Source organism: Salmo salar, chromosome ssa24 (genome assembly GCF_905237065.1).
Source record: "Salmo salar chromosome ssa24, Ssal_v3.1, whole genome shotgun sequence".
Lineage (NCBI taxonomy): Eukaryota > Metazoa > Chordata > Actinopteri > Salmoniformes > Salmonidae > Salmo > Salmo salar.
In genome coordinates, this window is record NC_059465.1 from 14,890,397 (window position 1) to 14,906,741 (window position 16,345).

The 16,345-nt window shown below is 41.6% G+C and overlaps 1 protein-coding gene across 1 annotated transcript; it reads right to left on the reverse strand.

Moving 5' to 3' along the window:
- Positions 1-888: 888 nt before the first annotated feature.
- Positions 889-11,736, reverse strand: LOC106584923 (UDP-glucuronosyltransferase 2A1-like). Its single transcript, XM_045706614.1, has 2 exons — positions 11,719-11,736; positions 889-1,563 (listed from the first exon to the last, which is right to left on the reverse strand). Exons 1-2 carry the CDS (start codon positions 11,734-11,736, stop codon positions 889-891), a joined length of 693 nt encoding a protein of 230 aa, XP_045562570.1.
- Positions 11,737-16,345: the final 4,609 nt, after the last annotated feature.

The following is a 16,345-nucleotide window of genomic DNA, read 5'->3' on the forward strand; positions in this document are numbered from 1 at the left end:
TGCCCACCAAATACCCATATGGGGACAATGGGGTCATGTTTGCAGGGAAGCTGCTTCATCATGATCACCATAATAAAAAAAGAAAGTGATTGTTTTAATGGAAACAAAGAAATTGCTTCATCCTTATTATTAAATTATGAAAAATGCTGAAAGAGCAACGTGGTGAATGTCTGTGTTTGTCTGGAACTCCCTCTCTGACTGTATTATCTTTAAAGGGGCACCATGAGCTAAACAGATCAACATCAACACAGACATGTATATTATATGAGTGGCAGTGGCAGTTGTACTCAATGTGAATTATGTATGACATTTCTGCCATGCTGCTAAATCGAACAATACAATGACCCAGTTTTGACCCACTATGCTGTTTACTTTCTGCATCTACAGCAAATCGCTGAGTCTACCTTTAAATAAAGCATGGAGTAAACTCTAGTCTGCCAGACTTCACATGAGGATACATCTGTCTTCTTCCATTCCACTCTGAACTCTTCCCTTTCCATAACGTCCTGCCAATGATGGCAATTTGTATTCACCCAGCAATCCTCAAGACCTTGTCCTTGAGACATTCTCTGCGTTTAATACTGTATGGTGTTTTCACCAACAATATTGGAAAAAGCGTTGAGTAATGCAATACTTTCCTCTATGTTCATAATGGTAGCCTAGTGTGGGCTTGATTCAGGATCTATTCAGTAAACATTGAGTAATGGCATTTCGAGGATGAAATCTCTGATGTCCTACCGATGCACTTAGAGAGTGTGGGGGCTGGTGGAGAGCCCTGACCATGTTGACTGAAATTCACTGGCACTGAATAACAAGCTGGCACAGCAGCCACTTAGGCCTGTAGCTCTAATGGGAAAGTGTAGCAGATGACCGCTAATCAACGCTAGCTTAGTATCTCACAATGAGGTCACCTTCCCCAAGACCTAAAGTACTGCAAAACAAAGAGTAGGGTCCCCTAGGCTGGTCTTTCTGTAGCCTGGACAGCCTTTGCATGTTCTCCCTGTAGGACCGCTCATAGAGAACAGCCTTCACCATCTCCAGGAAGACGTCTCTGTCTAAGGTGGCGATGTCCACTATCTTAGCCACTCCCTTAGCCCTCCTCTTGTTGAGGTTATCAGGCGGATCGAAGATAAATGGGAGGCCAACTATGGGGACACCTTGGTAGATGGTCTCCTGGACTCCGTTGGTGCCGCCGTGGCCAATGAAGGCCCGGGTCTTGGGGTGTCCCAGGAGGTCATTGTGGGGGAGCCAGTCCACCAGTAAGGTGCAGATGCCCAGGGAGGCAGGTCTCTTCCCAGTGTGCCTCCAGATGACCTTCTGAGGCAGTTGGGCAATGGCAGCGGCGATTTCCTCAGCGTTGCCCTCAGGTAGCTGTCCTACCAAGGTCTCCAGGGACATGATGATGCCCCCATGGTCCCCAGAGCTCTGGACAAAGTCCTCCATGTCCTGGGGAAGCGGCTTGGAGGGCTTGCACTGGAAGCCGCCCATGTAGGCCATGTTTGGAATGGTGGGACACGGAAACTCCAAGGTAAAGTAATTCTTCATGAGCCAAATGACTGCTGCCTGGAAAAAGCCATGTAGTGAATGTCAGTGCCGAAGTGACGATGGACAAACGAAATGTAGCTAATGGTTTAGTACGTATGCGATTCGCCCCCCAATTAAAATAATGAAACAGGACATCCCAGTGGACACACCATGTCATTTCAATGTGGAAATGTGGGTAATATTTGGTTGAGGTGTTGATCAATGAGATTTCAACCTTTATTCACCCACCCAGAAGACAGCCAGAAGTTTGTTGAATTCTCAATGTGTTATCACTGGAGCCATCTCAAAGGGCAACCAAATTCCAATGAAAAAACATTGTCAGATTTTTGGTTTAGTTGTCATCTATATGTGTTATCACTGCCCTTTTCAACCATTTAAAAGCCCAACAAAGGCCTAGATCAGATCAAGTGTTAACCGGCGATAGCCGACACCTGCAAAGCTGGCAGGGTTAGAGCTGTCAAATCAAAGCGACATCTCATTGTCACGAAGCCACACCATCCCACTCGTATTAGAAGTTACTGGTTTGCAACCCAACTTAGGGCCATGATAGTATGGATGTCTGAAGCTGTAGGTAGAAGATGGCTGGAAATAGAAAAGTCAGAATGTACTTCAGTCCCTCTATCTGTATTCCCTGAGGGAAAAATTAAGGGGTTTAAAACACTACGATTTTAGACACAAGTTTTAGAAACTAGACACACTTGAAACTTCAATATGTCCATCAATTACTTGAAAAGGGTACTCTAAAATAATTTGAAAAACTGAGCTCTGAGTTTAATATACCAACGTCAGACTTCTTCAGTTATCTACAAATATGAAGCTTTCTATCCAAACATCCAAACTGGATAAGGTTACAAGGCACCCCCTCGGCCATAGAACAATAATTAGCCAGAGTTCAGGAGAATGAATACACTGGCTTTATCAGCCAAGAACATTTACATTTTAGTCATTCAGATACAAATTCATAATTTAGATGTTGGATTCACGTTTCCATCTCAACCAAAAATCTAAGTTAAGTATTCTGTTGTGTAATATAAAATGTTTTTGTAAATTGTACACTGCCGATGATGAAGTCTGTAAAAAGGCTCTAATGCTTCCCACAGTTCTGTCAAGTTGGCTGAATGTTCTTTGGGTGATGGACCATTCTTGATAGACACAAGAAACTGTTGAGCACGAAAAACCCAGCAGCGTTGTAGCTCTTGACACAAATCGGTGAGCCTGGCATCTACTACCATACCATGTTCAAATGCACTTAAATATTTAGTCTTGTCCATTCACCCTCTGAATGGCACACATACACAATCCATGCCTCAATTGTCTCAAGACTTAAACATCCTTCTTTAACCTGTCTCCTCCCTTTCATCTACACTGATTGAAGTGGATTTAACAAGTGACATCAATAAGGGATCATAGTGTTCACCTGGTCAGTCTATGTCATGGGTAGAGCAGGTGTTCATAATGTTTTTTATACTCAGTGTAAATACAGTGCCTTCAGAAAGTATTCATACTCCTTCACTTATTCCAAATTTTGCTGTGTTACAGCCTGAATTCAAAATGGATTAAATATATTTTTTTCAAAGTGAAAACATGTTTTTGAAAATGTTAGCAAATGTATTGAAAATGAAATACAGAAATATCTCATTTTAGAATCACCTTTGGCAGCGATTACAGCTGTGAGTCTCTCTGGGTAAGTACCTAAGAGCTATGCACACCTGGATTATACAATATTTGCACATTAATATTCTTCAAGCGCTGTCAAGTTTTTGATCAACTTGACAGCCATTTTCAAGTCTTGTTTAAGCCTATTTAAGGTAAAACTGTAACAAGGCCACTCAGGAACAAATAATGTCGTCTTGGTAAGCAACTCCGGTGTATATTTGGCCTTGTGTTTTAGGTTATTGTCCTGCTGACAGGTGAATTTGTCTCCCAGTGTCTGTTGGAAAGCAGACTGAACACCAGGTTTTCCTCTAGGCTTTTGCCTTTGCTTAGCTCTATTCCATTTATTTTTATCCTAAAACACTTCCTAGTCCTTGCTGATGACAAGCGTACCCATAACATGATGCAGCCACCACCATGCTTGAAAATCTAGGTTACTACTGTGGAGTAACTACTGTTGTTGATCCATCCTCAGTTTTCTCCTATCACAGCCATTGAACTCTGTAACTGTTTTAAGTCACCATTGGCTTCAAAGTGAAATCCCTGAGCGGTTTCCTTCCTCTCTGGCAACTGAGTTAGGATGGACGCCTGTATCATTGTAGTGACTGGCTGTATTGATACACCATCCAAAATGTAATTAATTACTTCACCATGCTCAAAGGGATATTTTTGTTGTTGTTGCCATCTACCAATAGGTGCCCTTCTTTACGAGGCATTGGAAAACCTCCCTGGTCTTTGTGGTTGAATCTGTGTTTGAAATTCACTGCTTGACTGAGGGACCTTCCAGATAATTGTATGTGTTGGGTACAGAGATGAGGTAGTCATTTAAAAATAATGTTAAACACTATTATTGCTCACAGAGTGAGTCCATGCAACTTATTATATGACTTGTTAAGCACATTTTTACTCCTGAACTTACTTAGGCTTTCCATAACAAAGGGGTTGAAAACTTATTGACTCAAGACATTTCGTCTTTTCATTTTTTATTCATCTGTAAAAATGTTTAAAAACATAATTCCACTTTGACATTATGGGCCAGTGACACCAAATCTCAATTTAATCTGTTTTAAATTCAGGCTGTAACCAGGGGCGAAAATCTGATATCAACTTTGGAGGGGACAATTACATTACATTTTCTCAAGAGCAATTCCTGAGGGGGATACCAAAAGTAGTGCTGTAACACATAGCCTACGTTTAATATGGTAAATGTATATTGAGGAACCAAAGAAATAAGGTGTTTGCCGTACTCCTAACTACTGGTACCCAAAACTACACAACTAATCACAACAGCAATACCATTGCCTTTAACAAATCTTAGTTCAGTCACCAGTTTAAGTTGAGAGTGGGGGTATCCATGGCATTTTCCAATGATGTTCCTATTTTACAAGTAAACAAAATTGAGAACCTTTCATAATGTTGCCAAACAAAGACTCAACAAACTTACCTGAGACTCCCTGTCTCTGCCAGTCTGTCTCTGCATATCTGTCCCCAACTCTCCTGTCTGTGTGCTATCTGTTGCCTGCTCTGCCTAATGACATCATTGTGAAACATTCCATTAGCATTTCACTTCTTTCTTATGAACATTTTATCAACTAGTCTGAGATATTAGGCTACTAGGGTTCTTACTTTGCGTTTTGGTGTACTGAAAAATACTCTGATGTCCGTCTTTTTTCTGCCATTTTTCTGCCATTTTTCTACCTGGTTGGCTACACACACACAGTATGTAGGTTATTTACAGTAGGAGATGGGCTTCTATCATCTTATCTTCTATCATTCTATATGGGCTTCGATCTAAAAGGTAGCTAGCAAATGTGAAACGGAATGCAGTGACAAGAGTTGACAGCTGTATGAGTTCACCATTTACACAACATATGCTGCAACCTTTTGTAATTGTAATCATTTGCTTCATATTGGCTGGCTTCCAACAATAGCTGAATTTGCAAAGCTAGCGAGCACCAATTCAGTGGTGTTTGCTATAATCTTTGCTACCCGGGTTAAATAAAGGTGAAATAAAATAAATAAATAAAGGTTCCCTTGCGACAATTTAGCTTTTGCAACGAGACCATTAAATATATTTAAAACAATGGTAGAAGAGAGTGTAGTTCTGTTTAGTTTATCGCTAACCTTATCACAGGGACTTTGAAGCACTAACTTACATGCATGCTGATCTTGGAATACATTGACGATAGCAAAGATTCCATCTTTGACGAGGCCACATAAATGGAATAGGTAGTAGCTAGCTTAATAGTTAATATTTGCGAGCTAGCGCTGCATATTCAGCTAGTGTGTGTGTGCGCGATTGACTGGATGAACCTCACGGCAGTTACGTGCAAACTAAGGAACTGGCAGTGGGGATCAAACCATTGTGAGGCAAAGGGCGGGGGGGGTCGCAATCTTTTGAAACTTAAAAACGCGCTATTAAGTGTCTATAATCAGCACAATTGCTTTCATTGCGTATTATTCATATTATTTAAATTACATAGTTATGTTTCAGTGATATATTGGGGGGGACAAATCCTATTTTTCCCAGGATGGGGGGGTCGTGTCCCCCCCGTCCCCCCCGGGATTTCCGCCCCTGGCTGTAACACAAAAAAAATGGAAAAGGGGTGTGAATACCTTCTATATGATAGCAACAGCTGATCCAAAAGGGTGGGCTTATTTCAAGCAAAGTGAAGGCTGCCCTTGGGGCCACCAACCTTGGGGCCAACGTGTCACCACTGAGCAATGGCGCATCATCCCAATGTGGGAAGCCTACATGGGTCTAATATTTTAACCTGTATTGGACCCACATTGTGCCAATGTGGGCATGTTTGCTGGGTTGCCTCCTGATGGGATCCTTCACAGAGAGGGGACACTGCTGTCTTCCCATTAGTATTGCATCACTCTCCCAGAACCTCAGACAGGCTTTAATGAAGAAGAATAAGCTTCGGTGTCAGACAGAAAGAGGGAGGGGAGAGAGATTAAGGAATGACGAGAGAGGGTGAGAGAGGGAGAGAGAAAGGGAGAGAGAGAGGTATGGAGAGAGAGAGCGAAAGGGAGAAGGGGGAGAGAAAGAAAGAATTTCAATTGAACCGATAATAAGCCTGTTCAACAGGAACAGTCTACTGACAGATGCAAATCATTTTTCATTTTCATTAGAGCACCTCTGTTGACGGGGTGTCAATTTATCACAGGACAGGTTGGATTAAGCATGACGTGCCGTTAGCACCCTGTAAGCATGACAAAGCATCTGAGTAGATGTGCAGTGAAGGAACGCTATATTTTAGCTCGGTGATACGGCATCTTGATGACCATCAGATATTGCTTGAAAGACAAGACCCCTTTGCTGCTGTCATTAATCATAATCTCTTAGTAGACACATTTGAAATCACACATATGGACAAACATCCCGAGTGGCGCAGTGGTCTAAGGCGCTGCATCTCAGTGCTAGAGGTGTCACTACAGACCCTGGTTCGATTCTAGGCTTTATCACAACTGGCCGTGATTGGGGGTCCCATAGGGCGGCACACCATTGGCCCAGCGTCGTCTGGGTTTGGCCGGTGTAGGCCGTCATAGTAAATAAGAATTTGATCTTAACTGACTTGCCTAGTTAAATAAAAAATCGATTTAACTGGCACGTTTCGTTCTGTAATAATAAAAGTATGTGCAGTACAAATGTAGTTTCTCTTAAATCCAATGGAGATACTGTATCTACATTAGTTTAGCAGTTGGTCTGAAAATACATTGAGTTCAGGGATAGATAGATAGTGTAGGCCTATTGCATTTACGGAAGATTCGACCAAAAGATTAGCTCTCCTTTCAACTGTGTGGACCACCATTGCCATACTAATTACACAGTACCTGATTGTTCATCACAGTCACCCTTGACAAGCGAGAGCCATTTCCCCGCCAGGTGTTTTTAAAGACCAGGAGATTATATTGTCATTATCATCACAGTAATTCTCAAAATCACACTTGATTGATCCAATCAGCCTGTTTCTCTGCAGGGCATAGCTCTCATCTGTCTTGCTGGGAGAGGAGCTGGATATGAGGCAGTTATGTAAGCAGAGCTCTCAGGAACACACAGCCAGGTGTATGTTCAGTAAGACTCAGAGACACCTGTGAGACACGATAAGGGTCCTTCTCATTCTGGGATTTTCATCCCTGGGGCCTCTGTTATGAATGAATCTCCAACTGTTAATCTGTCTCTTTCCATTATCACACACAGCTGTGTCTGCTGGGGAGGCTCCATATGGTGAGCAGGTATCAGATTTAAATGTAGACAAAAATGAAAATGATTAATGACTTTTTAGCTCCTCTGCTCCTTTCAAACTCACTTTGGGGAGCTGAAATTCTAACAGAGTGAGAGGAGAGTGTGTTACGTGAGCAGCTTCTGAATTCACGTTGACAGAATATGTATGGATGTGGGTGCGCAGACCCGCGAGCAACTGCAGCCCCTCATGATGAGTTCAGATTTTTTTGTGCCCCACACCCGCATCAAAGTTGCCCATCCCTGCTGTACATGATAATTATTCAATTGTAAAGTAATGATGAGCCGTGGCACTTTTTGTTTCTGTCTTGATTGGCCCTTCTCCATTTTGCTATGAAAATCAAAAACAAAACAAAAATCAATTTTTCATTTTCAGTAGTGTGATTATTTTGTTTGATGGATGGATGATTGATCTAGTTTGTCTGTGTCTATTTTATGTAAAATGTACTGAAATTCTATTTTTGGAAAGCACAACAAATCAACCTTATTCCTTATATAGTGCACTACTTTCCACCAGAACTCTCTGGCCAAAAGATATTGCAATTTGGGACGTATCCGGAAACTCCACCCCTGTTTGCTTTTGATGATGGAACCAGCCTGAGGTGGTGATGGAGAGGAACACCGAACCAATGCTGCCTGGTACATGCAACCCTGCTCTTAGTAGATTTGCTAAATCCCACTCATTGTGTTTCCATTGTGGCCCCTCTACCTCACAACTACAGGCCTCTTTAAGGAGGGTGAGTGGTTTGTTTGGAATTGGAAAAGGATATCCCGGAGGAATAGGCTTATATTATGGTATATATTTCCCTTGGCTGAGTTTCCTTTCCGCCTTCATCCCTCCTTTAGCCTCTGCTACGGCACAGGAAGCCTTGCACAGAATTCTGTATCAGTGTCTGAGATCAGTGTTCTAATTCTATATCGGTGTTCTAATTCTATATCGGTGTTCTAATTCTATATCGGTGTTCTAATTCTATATCAGTGTTCTAATTCTATATCCGTGTTCTAATTCTATATCCGTGTTCTAATTCTATATCCGTGTTCTAATTCTATATCCGTGTTCTAATTCTATATCCGTGTTCTAATTCTATATCCGTGTTCTAATTCTATATCCGTGTTCTAATTCTATATCATTGTTCTAGTTCAATGTCAGTTTTCTAGATCTATATCGTTTTAATATTTTTTTTCGTTATGAAGTCTTAGTAAGAAAAACAGACCTCATATATACAGTTGAAGTCGGAAGTTTACATACACCTTAGCCAAATACATTTAAACTCAGTTTTCACAATTCCTGACATTTAATCCTAGTAAAAATTCCCTGTCTTTGGTCAGTTAGGATCACCACTTAATTTTAAGAATCTGAAATGTCAGAATAATAGTAGAGAGAATGATTTATTTCAGCTTTTATTTCTTTCATCACATTCCCAGTGGGTCAGAAGTTTACATACACTCAATTAGTATTGGTAGCATTGCCTTTAAATTGTTGAACTTGGGTCAAACGTTTCGGGTAGCCTTCCACAAGCTTCCCATAATAAGTTGGGTGAATTTTGGCCCATTCCTCCTGACAGAGCTGGTGTAACTGAATCAGGTTTGTTGGCCTCCTTGCTCGCACACGCGTTTTCAGTTCTGCCCACAAATGTTCTATGGGATTGAGGTCAGGGCTTTGTGACGGCCACTCCAATACCTTGACTTTGTTGTCCTTAAGCCGTTTTGTCACAACTTTGGAATTATGCTTGGGGTCATTGTCCATTTGGAAGACCCATTTGCGGCCAAGCTTTAAATTCCTGACTGATGTCTTGAGCTGTTGCTTCAATATATCAACATTATTTTCCGTCTTCATGATGCCATCTATTTTGTGAAGTGCACCAGTCCCTCCTGCAGCAAAGCACAATCACAACATGATGCTGCCACCCCCATGCTTCACGGTTGGGATGGTGTTCTTTGGCTTGCAAGCCTCCCTCTTTTTTTCATCCAAACATTACAATGGTCATTAAGTAGATGTCTTAACCGACTTGCCAAAACTATAGTTTGTTAACAAGAAATGTATGGAGTGTTTGAAAAATGAGATTTAATGACTCAAAACTAAGTGAATGTAAACTTCCGACTTCAACTGTATGTTCGTGTATACCTGTGTCTGTGTGTATTTGTGAAACCTTGAGTGTACGTGTGTAAGGTACTCTCTCACTTTTCCTCTTTACCCCAGTAGTCACTCTGCAAGACACTTTCCCAAGTTTGCATGTCACGAGGAGAATACAGCCATTCCTAGCCTATTGTAGGTCCGTCAGGCTAAATATAGGGCCTGTGTGACATCCTAAAAACAAGGAAGTTGTTGTGTCCGTTTGCATCCTCCTTGCTATTCTAATCAATGAATGGGGTTTTGAAACGTGAGAATGCTCATGACAAAATATGTTTTGGCAGAATGACATGGAAACCTTGACAGAGGAAGTCACAAGTCTGTTACTTCTAGAACTGTAATTCAAAATAAGGTCAAAGTCAATTATAGAATAGATATCTCTTGGAAAGGGTAAGAATCAAACTAACAAAATCCACTATGATTTAAACGTCAAAGCCAGACCCAGATCAGTTTACAAAAGAAGATGAAGCCTCCATCATACTGTCAAAAAGCCTGCAATGTAGGAGGACCATAGTGAAAACAACATATTTGTATAATGGATTTAAGATCTTTTTTTTTGTATGTGTTTTCAAAAAATCGAATGAAATTATATCAAACCAGACTAGACCAGACCGAATGCCACTGGGATTAAATGTCACAGTATACTGGTTCACACCATGCTGTCATAATGATGGACATACTGTAAAGCCCTTGGGGTAACAATATTTGACTATATCATTCTAATGGAGAGCCTGGGATGTTTTCAGTCCAGGTCTCTCCCCTCTGATTCACAAGGCCCTCCCACCGTGACCTGGGTGGCAACTGACTTTCACAGCATTGTTCTGAACGTTCCATCCTCCGCCATCTTGTTTCCTGTTCAGGACAGGAAATTCTGCCGCAGCTGTTCCCACACACACACACACACACACTCTCCTTGAGCTCAGGATGTCCCCCTCTGTTCTAGTTTTGACCCCCAGGGGCGGTGAGATGCAGTCAGAAGCACGTCTGCTTACCTCTGCAGAAACACCTTCCTGATAGCACAAGGAAACATGATTGCTGAAGCATGACACCGTCTGCATGGAGAGTCCTGGAAGAAGAAAAACACCATGACAGGGATATACTAGAGTACCAAAATGCCTGTGGAATCAGCCTGGTCTCATAGACTAGACGTAACATAGTAAACTTAAATCCGGGACTCTCAAATTCGTATGATATGTTACGTTTGGTATGGTTACACAGATGGTTACTTAAGCCAAAAACAAAAGTAGGGTGGGTGGGTGGACATATAACACGAACGTCTAGCAACCCAAAGGTTGAAAGATCGAATCTCATCACGGACAACTTTAGCTAATTAGCAACTTTTCAACTACTTACTACTTTTTAGCTACTTTACAACTATTTAGCGTGTTAGCTAACCCTTCCCCTAACCCTAACCTTAACCCTTTAACCCGACTCCTAATCTTAACCCTAACCCCTAGCCTAGCTAATGTTAGCCAGCTAGCTAGCCATAGCCACCTAGCTAGAATTCGTAACACATCATACATTTTTCTTTTTTTTTACATATTGTATGTTTTGTAAATTCGTAGCATATAATATGAATTGTAATTCGTAACATATCATGCGAAATGGGTGATGGACAACCACAAATTAGGACATACCATACCATACGAAACGTAACATATAATTTACGTACAGAATAATACGAAATGCTCTAGACCAGGTTGGTGGAATTGATCCAAATACAAAATGAACACACACACAAAAAAATAAGTATAAGGTTTTATCAACATGATATACCAACAGTACTGTAAAGGCATTGCAGAAGAAAACATCTCCACAAATTCCATGTGGCCGTATCCATGATTTACTGTCTTTATGACAGACACAATGAAGGACACGTGATGATCTATTGCTCATCGACGCTGGCTAAACGGTACCATACTGCAGCCTACGCACTGTAGTGTGGTGGCATGACGAATATAGTTATTCCAATAAAACTGCCACAACATGATCACTGCATCAAGTTCACTGTCAATATCAACAGCCATTTATTTGACAGGAAATGCACAGTATTATACACCACACAAAATCTCTCATCTACATGTTCACATGTTAGCAACCAGTGGTCTCTATTCCCATGCTCTCTGTGTCAGTTACTGACCTGAGGTTTCCTCTCCATTGCTGTGGGAGAAACCTGGGTGATAAAGGAGAACAGTGGTCTGATATAAATGCTACTCCTGGCTGGACATACAATAACAATAGCCTATGCTGATACAGAAAAAAGGATAGACGCTCATGCTTAGCTGGCCAGTCAAAGATATTAGAGTTTATCGCCTATTTATCTCGGGCTACGTCTATGCATGGGAAAGCTCTTAGTGGCTGGGTCCTGACAGATTAACTGATGCCCAGATGTCTGCCTGATTTAAACATGCTAGAGTGCTAAAGTGTATTCTGACAGTATGCTGTCATCAGGTGGAAGATAAGACATGAATCTACGTGTTGTAGGCCTGCTGTATGTGACTTGACTGTTTATTGTTTCAGTGCAGTAAGCGATAATCTTTCTGCTTGGCTGCAGTAGAGCCAACCACTATGACCCGTATTACACAGCACAGCAGCATGGCGATAGCTATTCTAACACATGCACCTTTGCCAGTGCTGGAGGACAGTTGTTTTTAGTTCAGTTCAATGTAATAAAAGTTTATTCATCCCACAATTGGAAACTGGGAAGTATAGATTGGGGCCATAGTCCGTTATCCTAGAGCAAAGCTTTTCTTCCCACTGGGCAAAAACTGGTTGAATCAACGTTGTTTTCACATCATTTCAACCGCAAAAATTGAAGTGATGACATTGAATCAACGGGGAAAACTCATTTAGTCTTTTTTTCACCAACATTTTCACCTAAATCCAATGCCATTGTGACATTCAACCAAACGTAAATCAAAACTAGATGTTGAACTGACGTCTGTCACAGTGGGATGAAGCTTTGTAGGTATAATTCATTGCAAGCGCCATTGGTAAAATAGATTATTGGTCACATGGTCAAAATGCATTTGCTGTGCAATGAAACTATTCCACCCTTCATGGATGAATGCAACACTCAATCATACAGTTGCTGTAAAAACCAGTAGCCCCTACCACTATTCACCCATACTGTACCTTTTATAGCAGCGTGATTATTTAATGGGACAGAGGCAGCTTTTACAGGGCAGACTGTAGATGTGGAGGTCTGAGATGGAACTTTGTGTTCCAAATGGCACCCTATTCCTTATATAGTGCTCTACTTTTGAACAGAGCCATACGGGCCCTGGTCTAAAGTAGTGCAGAGTAAGGAAAATAGGGTGCCATTTGGGATGCAGTTATTGCCTCTGCTCTGCTTATCACCCACTTTCTGTGTCACCAAAGCCCAGACTGCGTTTTCCAAAAGCTGTCCAAACATAATCACCAGGTTAAAATAGAGCATGGAGGGAAAAACGTCACGTTGCTATGTGAACCACTTATTACTTCTGATTACATATCAAAACAATAATAAAGCTAAAACAAAAAGTAGAAGAGAGGTGTCATGAGTAAGACACACTGCTCTGTTTGTGAGCTTAGACTTATTTCATAGTCTTCTCTGTTTGGTCTCCCATCAACAACACAATATATAGACACATTCTTACACCAAACACAAAATATAGGACCAGATAACAGGACATCCTACATACACTGACATCGGACCAAACAGCCTCTCTCTCTGATACTCCTTCACCCAGAAGACACTTCTAAATCTCTCACCAGTACATAAAACTGGTACAGGTTGACTTTCTCGCCAGATCCCTTCAGTTTAACATTGGAGGAGTTCACTTCCTGTTTCCCTCCTTCACTCTGCTTCCTGGCCTCTTGAAGGGAAGGATGCCATCACTCCCCTCCCTGCAGATGGTTCCTCCCGTCCCAAACCCTAACACCCCCGCATTCAAGTTCAACAGGGATGTCCGGAGGTGTGTGGTACACAGAATAGGAACCCGACAGACCAGTTGGAGCTAGTGTCACAGAAAGTGATCAACTGTTCTCGATGTTGGCTGAAAACATTTCATGACAATAACATTCAAATGCATCCAATTAGAAGACAATTGTCTTAGAACTTATGGCGCAAACAAGGTGTTCACAAAGTATGCCGAACTATAGGAGGAGAATGCACAGAATAGACCATTCTCTTTTCAAATCAAATCAAATCAAATTGTATTGGTCACATACAGTTGAATTCGGAGGTTTACATACACTTAGGTTGGAGTCATTAAAACTCGTTTTTCAACTTCTCCACAAGTTTCTTGTTAACAAACTATAGTTTTGGCAAGTCGGTTAGGACATCTACTTTGGGCATGACACAAGTAATTTTTCCAACAATTGTTTATAGACAGATTATTTAACTTATCACAATTCCAGTGGGTCAGAAGTGTACCTACACTAAGTTGACTGTGCCTTTAAAAGCTTCTGATAGGCTAATTAACATAATTTGAGTCAATTGGAGGTGTACCTGTGGATGTATTTCAAGGCCTGCCTTCAAACTCAATGCCTCTTTGCTTGACATCATGGGAAAACCAAAATAAATCAGCCAAGACCTCAGAAAAAAAATTGTAGACCTCCACAAGTCTGGTTCATCCTTGGGAGCAATTTTGAAATGCCTGAAGGTAGCACGTTCATCTGTACAATCAATAGTACGCAAGTATAAACACCATGGGACCACGCAGCCATCATACCGCTCAGGAAGGAGACCTAGAGTCTCCTAGAGTCTCCTAGAGATGAACGTATTTTGGTGTGAAAAGTACAAATCAATCCCAGAACAACAGCAAAGGACCTTGTGAAGATGTTGGAGGAAACAGGTACAAAAGTATCTATATCCACAATAAAACGAGTCCTATATCGATATAACCTGAAAGGCCGCTCAGCAAGGAAGAAGCCACTGCTCCAAAACATTATGTGGATATATTGAAGCAACAGCTCAAGACATCAGTCAGGAAGTTAAAGCTTGGTCGCAATTGGTCTTCCAAATGGACAATGACCCCAAGTATACTTCCAAAGTTGTGGCAAAATGGCTTAAGGACAACAAAGTCAAGGTATTGGAGTGGCCATCACAAAGCCCTGACCTCAATCCTATAGAAAATATGTGGGCAAAACGGAAAAAGCGTGTGCGAGCAAGGAGGCATACAAACCTGACTCAGTTACACCAGCTCTGTCAGGAGTAATGTGCCAAAATTCACCAACTTATTGTGGGATGCTTGTGGAAGGCTACCCGAAACGTTTGACCCAAGTTCAACAATTTAAAGGCAATGCTACCAAATACTAATTGAGTGTATGACATTTCATAAGAGGAAGCCCTTAGCTTTGGAGGTCACTTCAGATGGGATTAATGTATGACATCCACCTGTCGCAGTGGAGCTTCCTTCACCCTGATAATGGCCAAGCCTAAAAGCGTCAACACTGCATCCATATAGACCACACATGTAAAAACAATAAGGTGACAAGTTTAGAATATTGAAGATATTATGTCTTGGACTAAAGGAAGACAGATTCATATTTTAGGTTTCTGGGTTTATTTTCTCCCTCTTTTATTCCTATCTGATAAAAAAGGCCAGAACTTTCCACTGGTAAGTTCAATTTTATGATAAGAGCTGTATTCTCAAATCTCTATTACTGAGATGCTTTCTTGCTTTATATAACAGCCTGGCCTCAGAGCCGTACGAAACCTACTTTGCGTATTTCTGAGCACCTCCAAGACGTATGATACCTACTAATGCTTACTAACTAACTAGCTATGAACTAACAAGCTTGTTTACTAGCTAACTAGCTACTAACTAACTAGTTACTTTAGACCGAAAAAAAGTAGGGAGGTTGGTCAGGGAGGATGGGTAGGCGTAATCCGTGACCGTCTAGCAATCCAAACATTGCGTGTTCAAGTCGTGTCGGGGACAACTGTAGCATTTTAGCTAACCCTTGCCCTAAAGCTTATTCAACATTTTACCAAATTCCCCTAGCCTGATACATAAATTCACCTAACCTTTGTCGTTTTATTAAACCCTAACCTTTCACATGAATTATCCTACCCTTTGTCGTTAGTTCATCTAACCACCAACATAAATTCTCCCCTTAATTCTCCGTTGTTGTTAACACAACAAGCAACTTGGTCTCAGAGGAATGTGTATAATACTCTACACCCTCCAAGAGGTATGATAAGCTACATCATCCAATTTTAGTGATACTGTACGACCGGGTAAGACAGTTGCGCCCTCTAATTTCGTATGATATTGTACGACGCCATACCATTCAGAATGTAACGTAACATATCATACTAAATGGCATGTCACAGATTTACTTACAGAATAATACGAATTGCCCTGAGACCACATTCCCTACTCCTGCAGACCACATGAGAAGACATTTTTCTCCATGCTCATAGGAGTTTCCTCCACCAACCCATACCTGCAGTACTGGTGCCTCAACACAGGGGGAGTACTCAACCCACACAGGCCAGTTAGCCTAAATCAGGGGATTGCTTTTGACTCAGTGTGAAAAGCGGCAGCTATGACTAAAAGCTGGAGGAGGAGGATTGTGAGACAGACTGCAGGCCTGTTGGCTTGGGTGGTAGGGTGGAGGGGCGGAGGACGGTCTGCTGGAGAGCTTGTTAAACAGTTGAATCATCGGAACCCAGCGATTGTCCGGTGGGTGAAACTCCCCTCCGGCTTCTCCTGAGGAAAGCCTTCCCACCAGGGCTAGGAGCCTACGACTCTCATTCAACACCATGGCAGAACCTC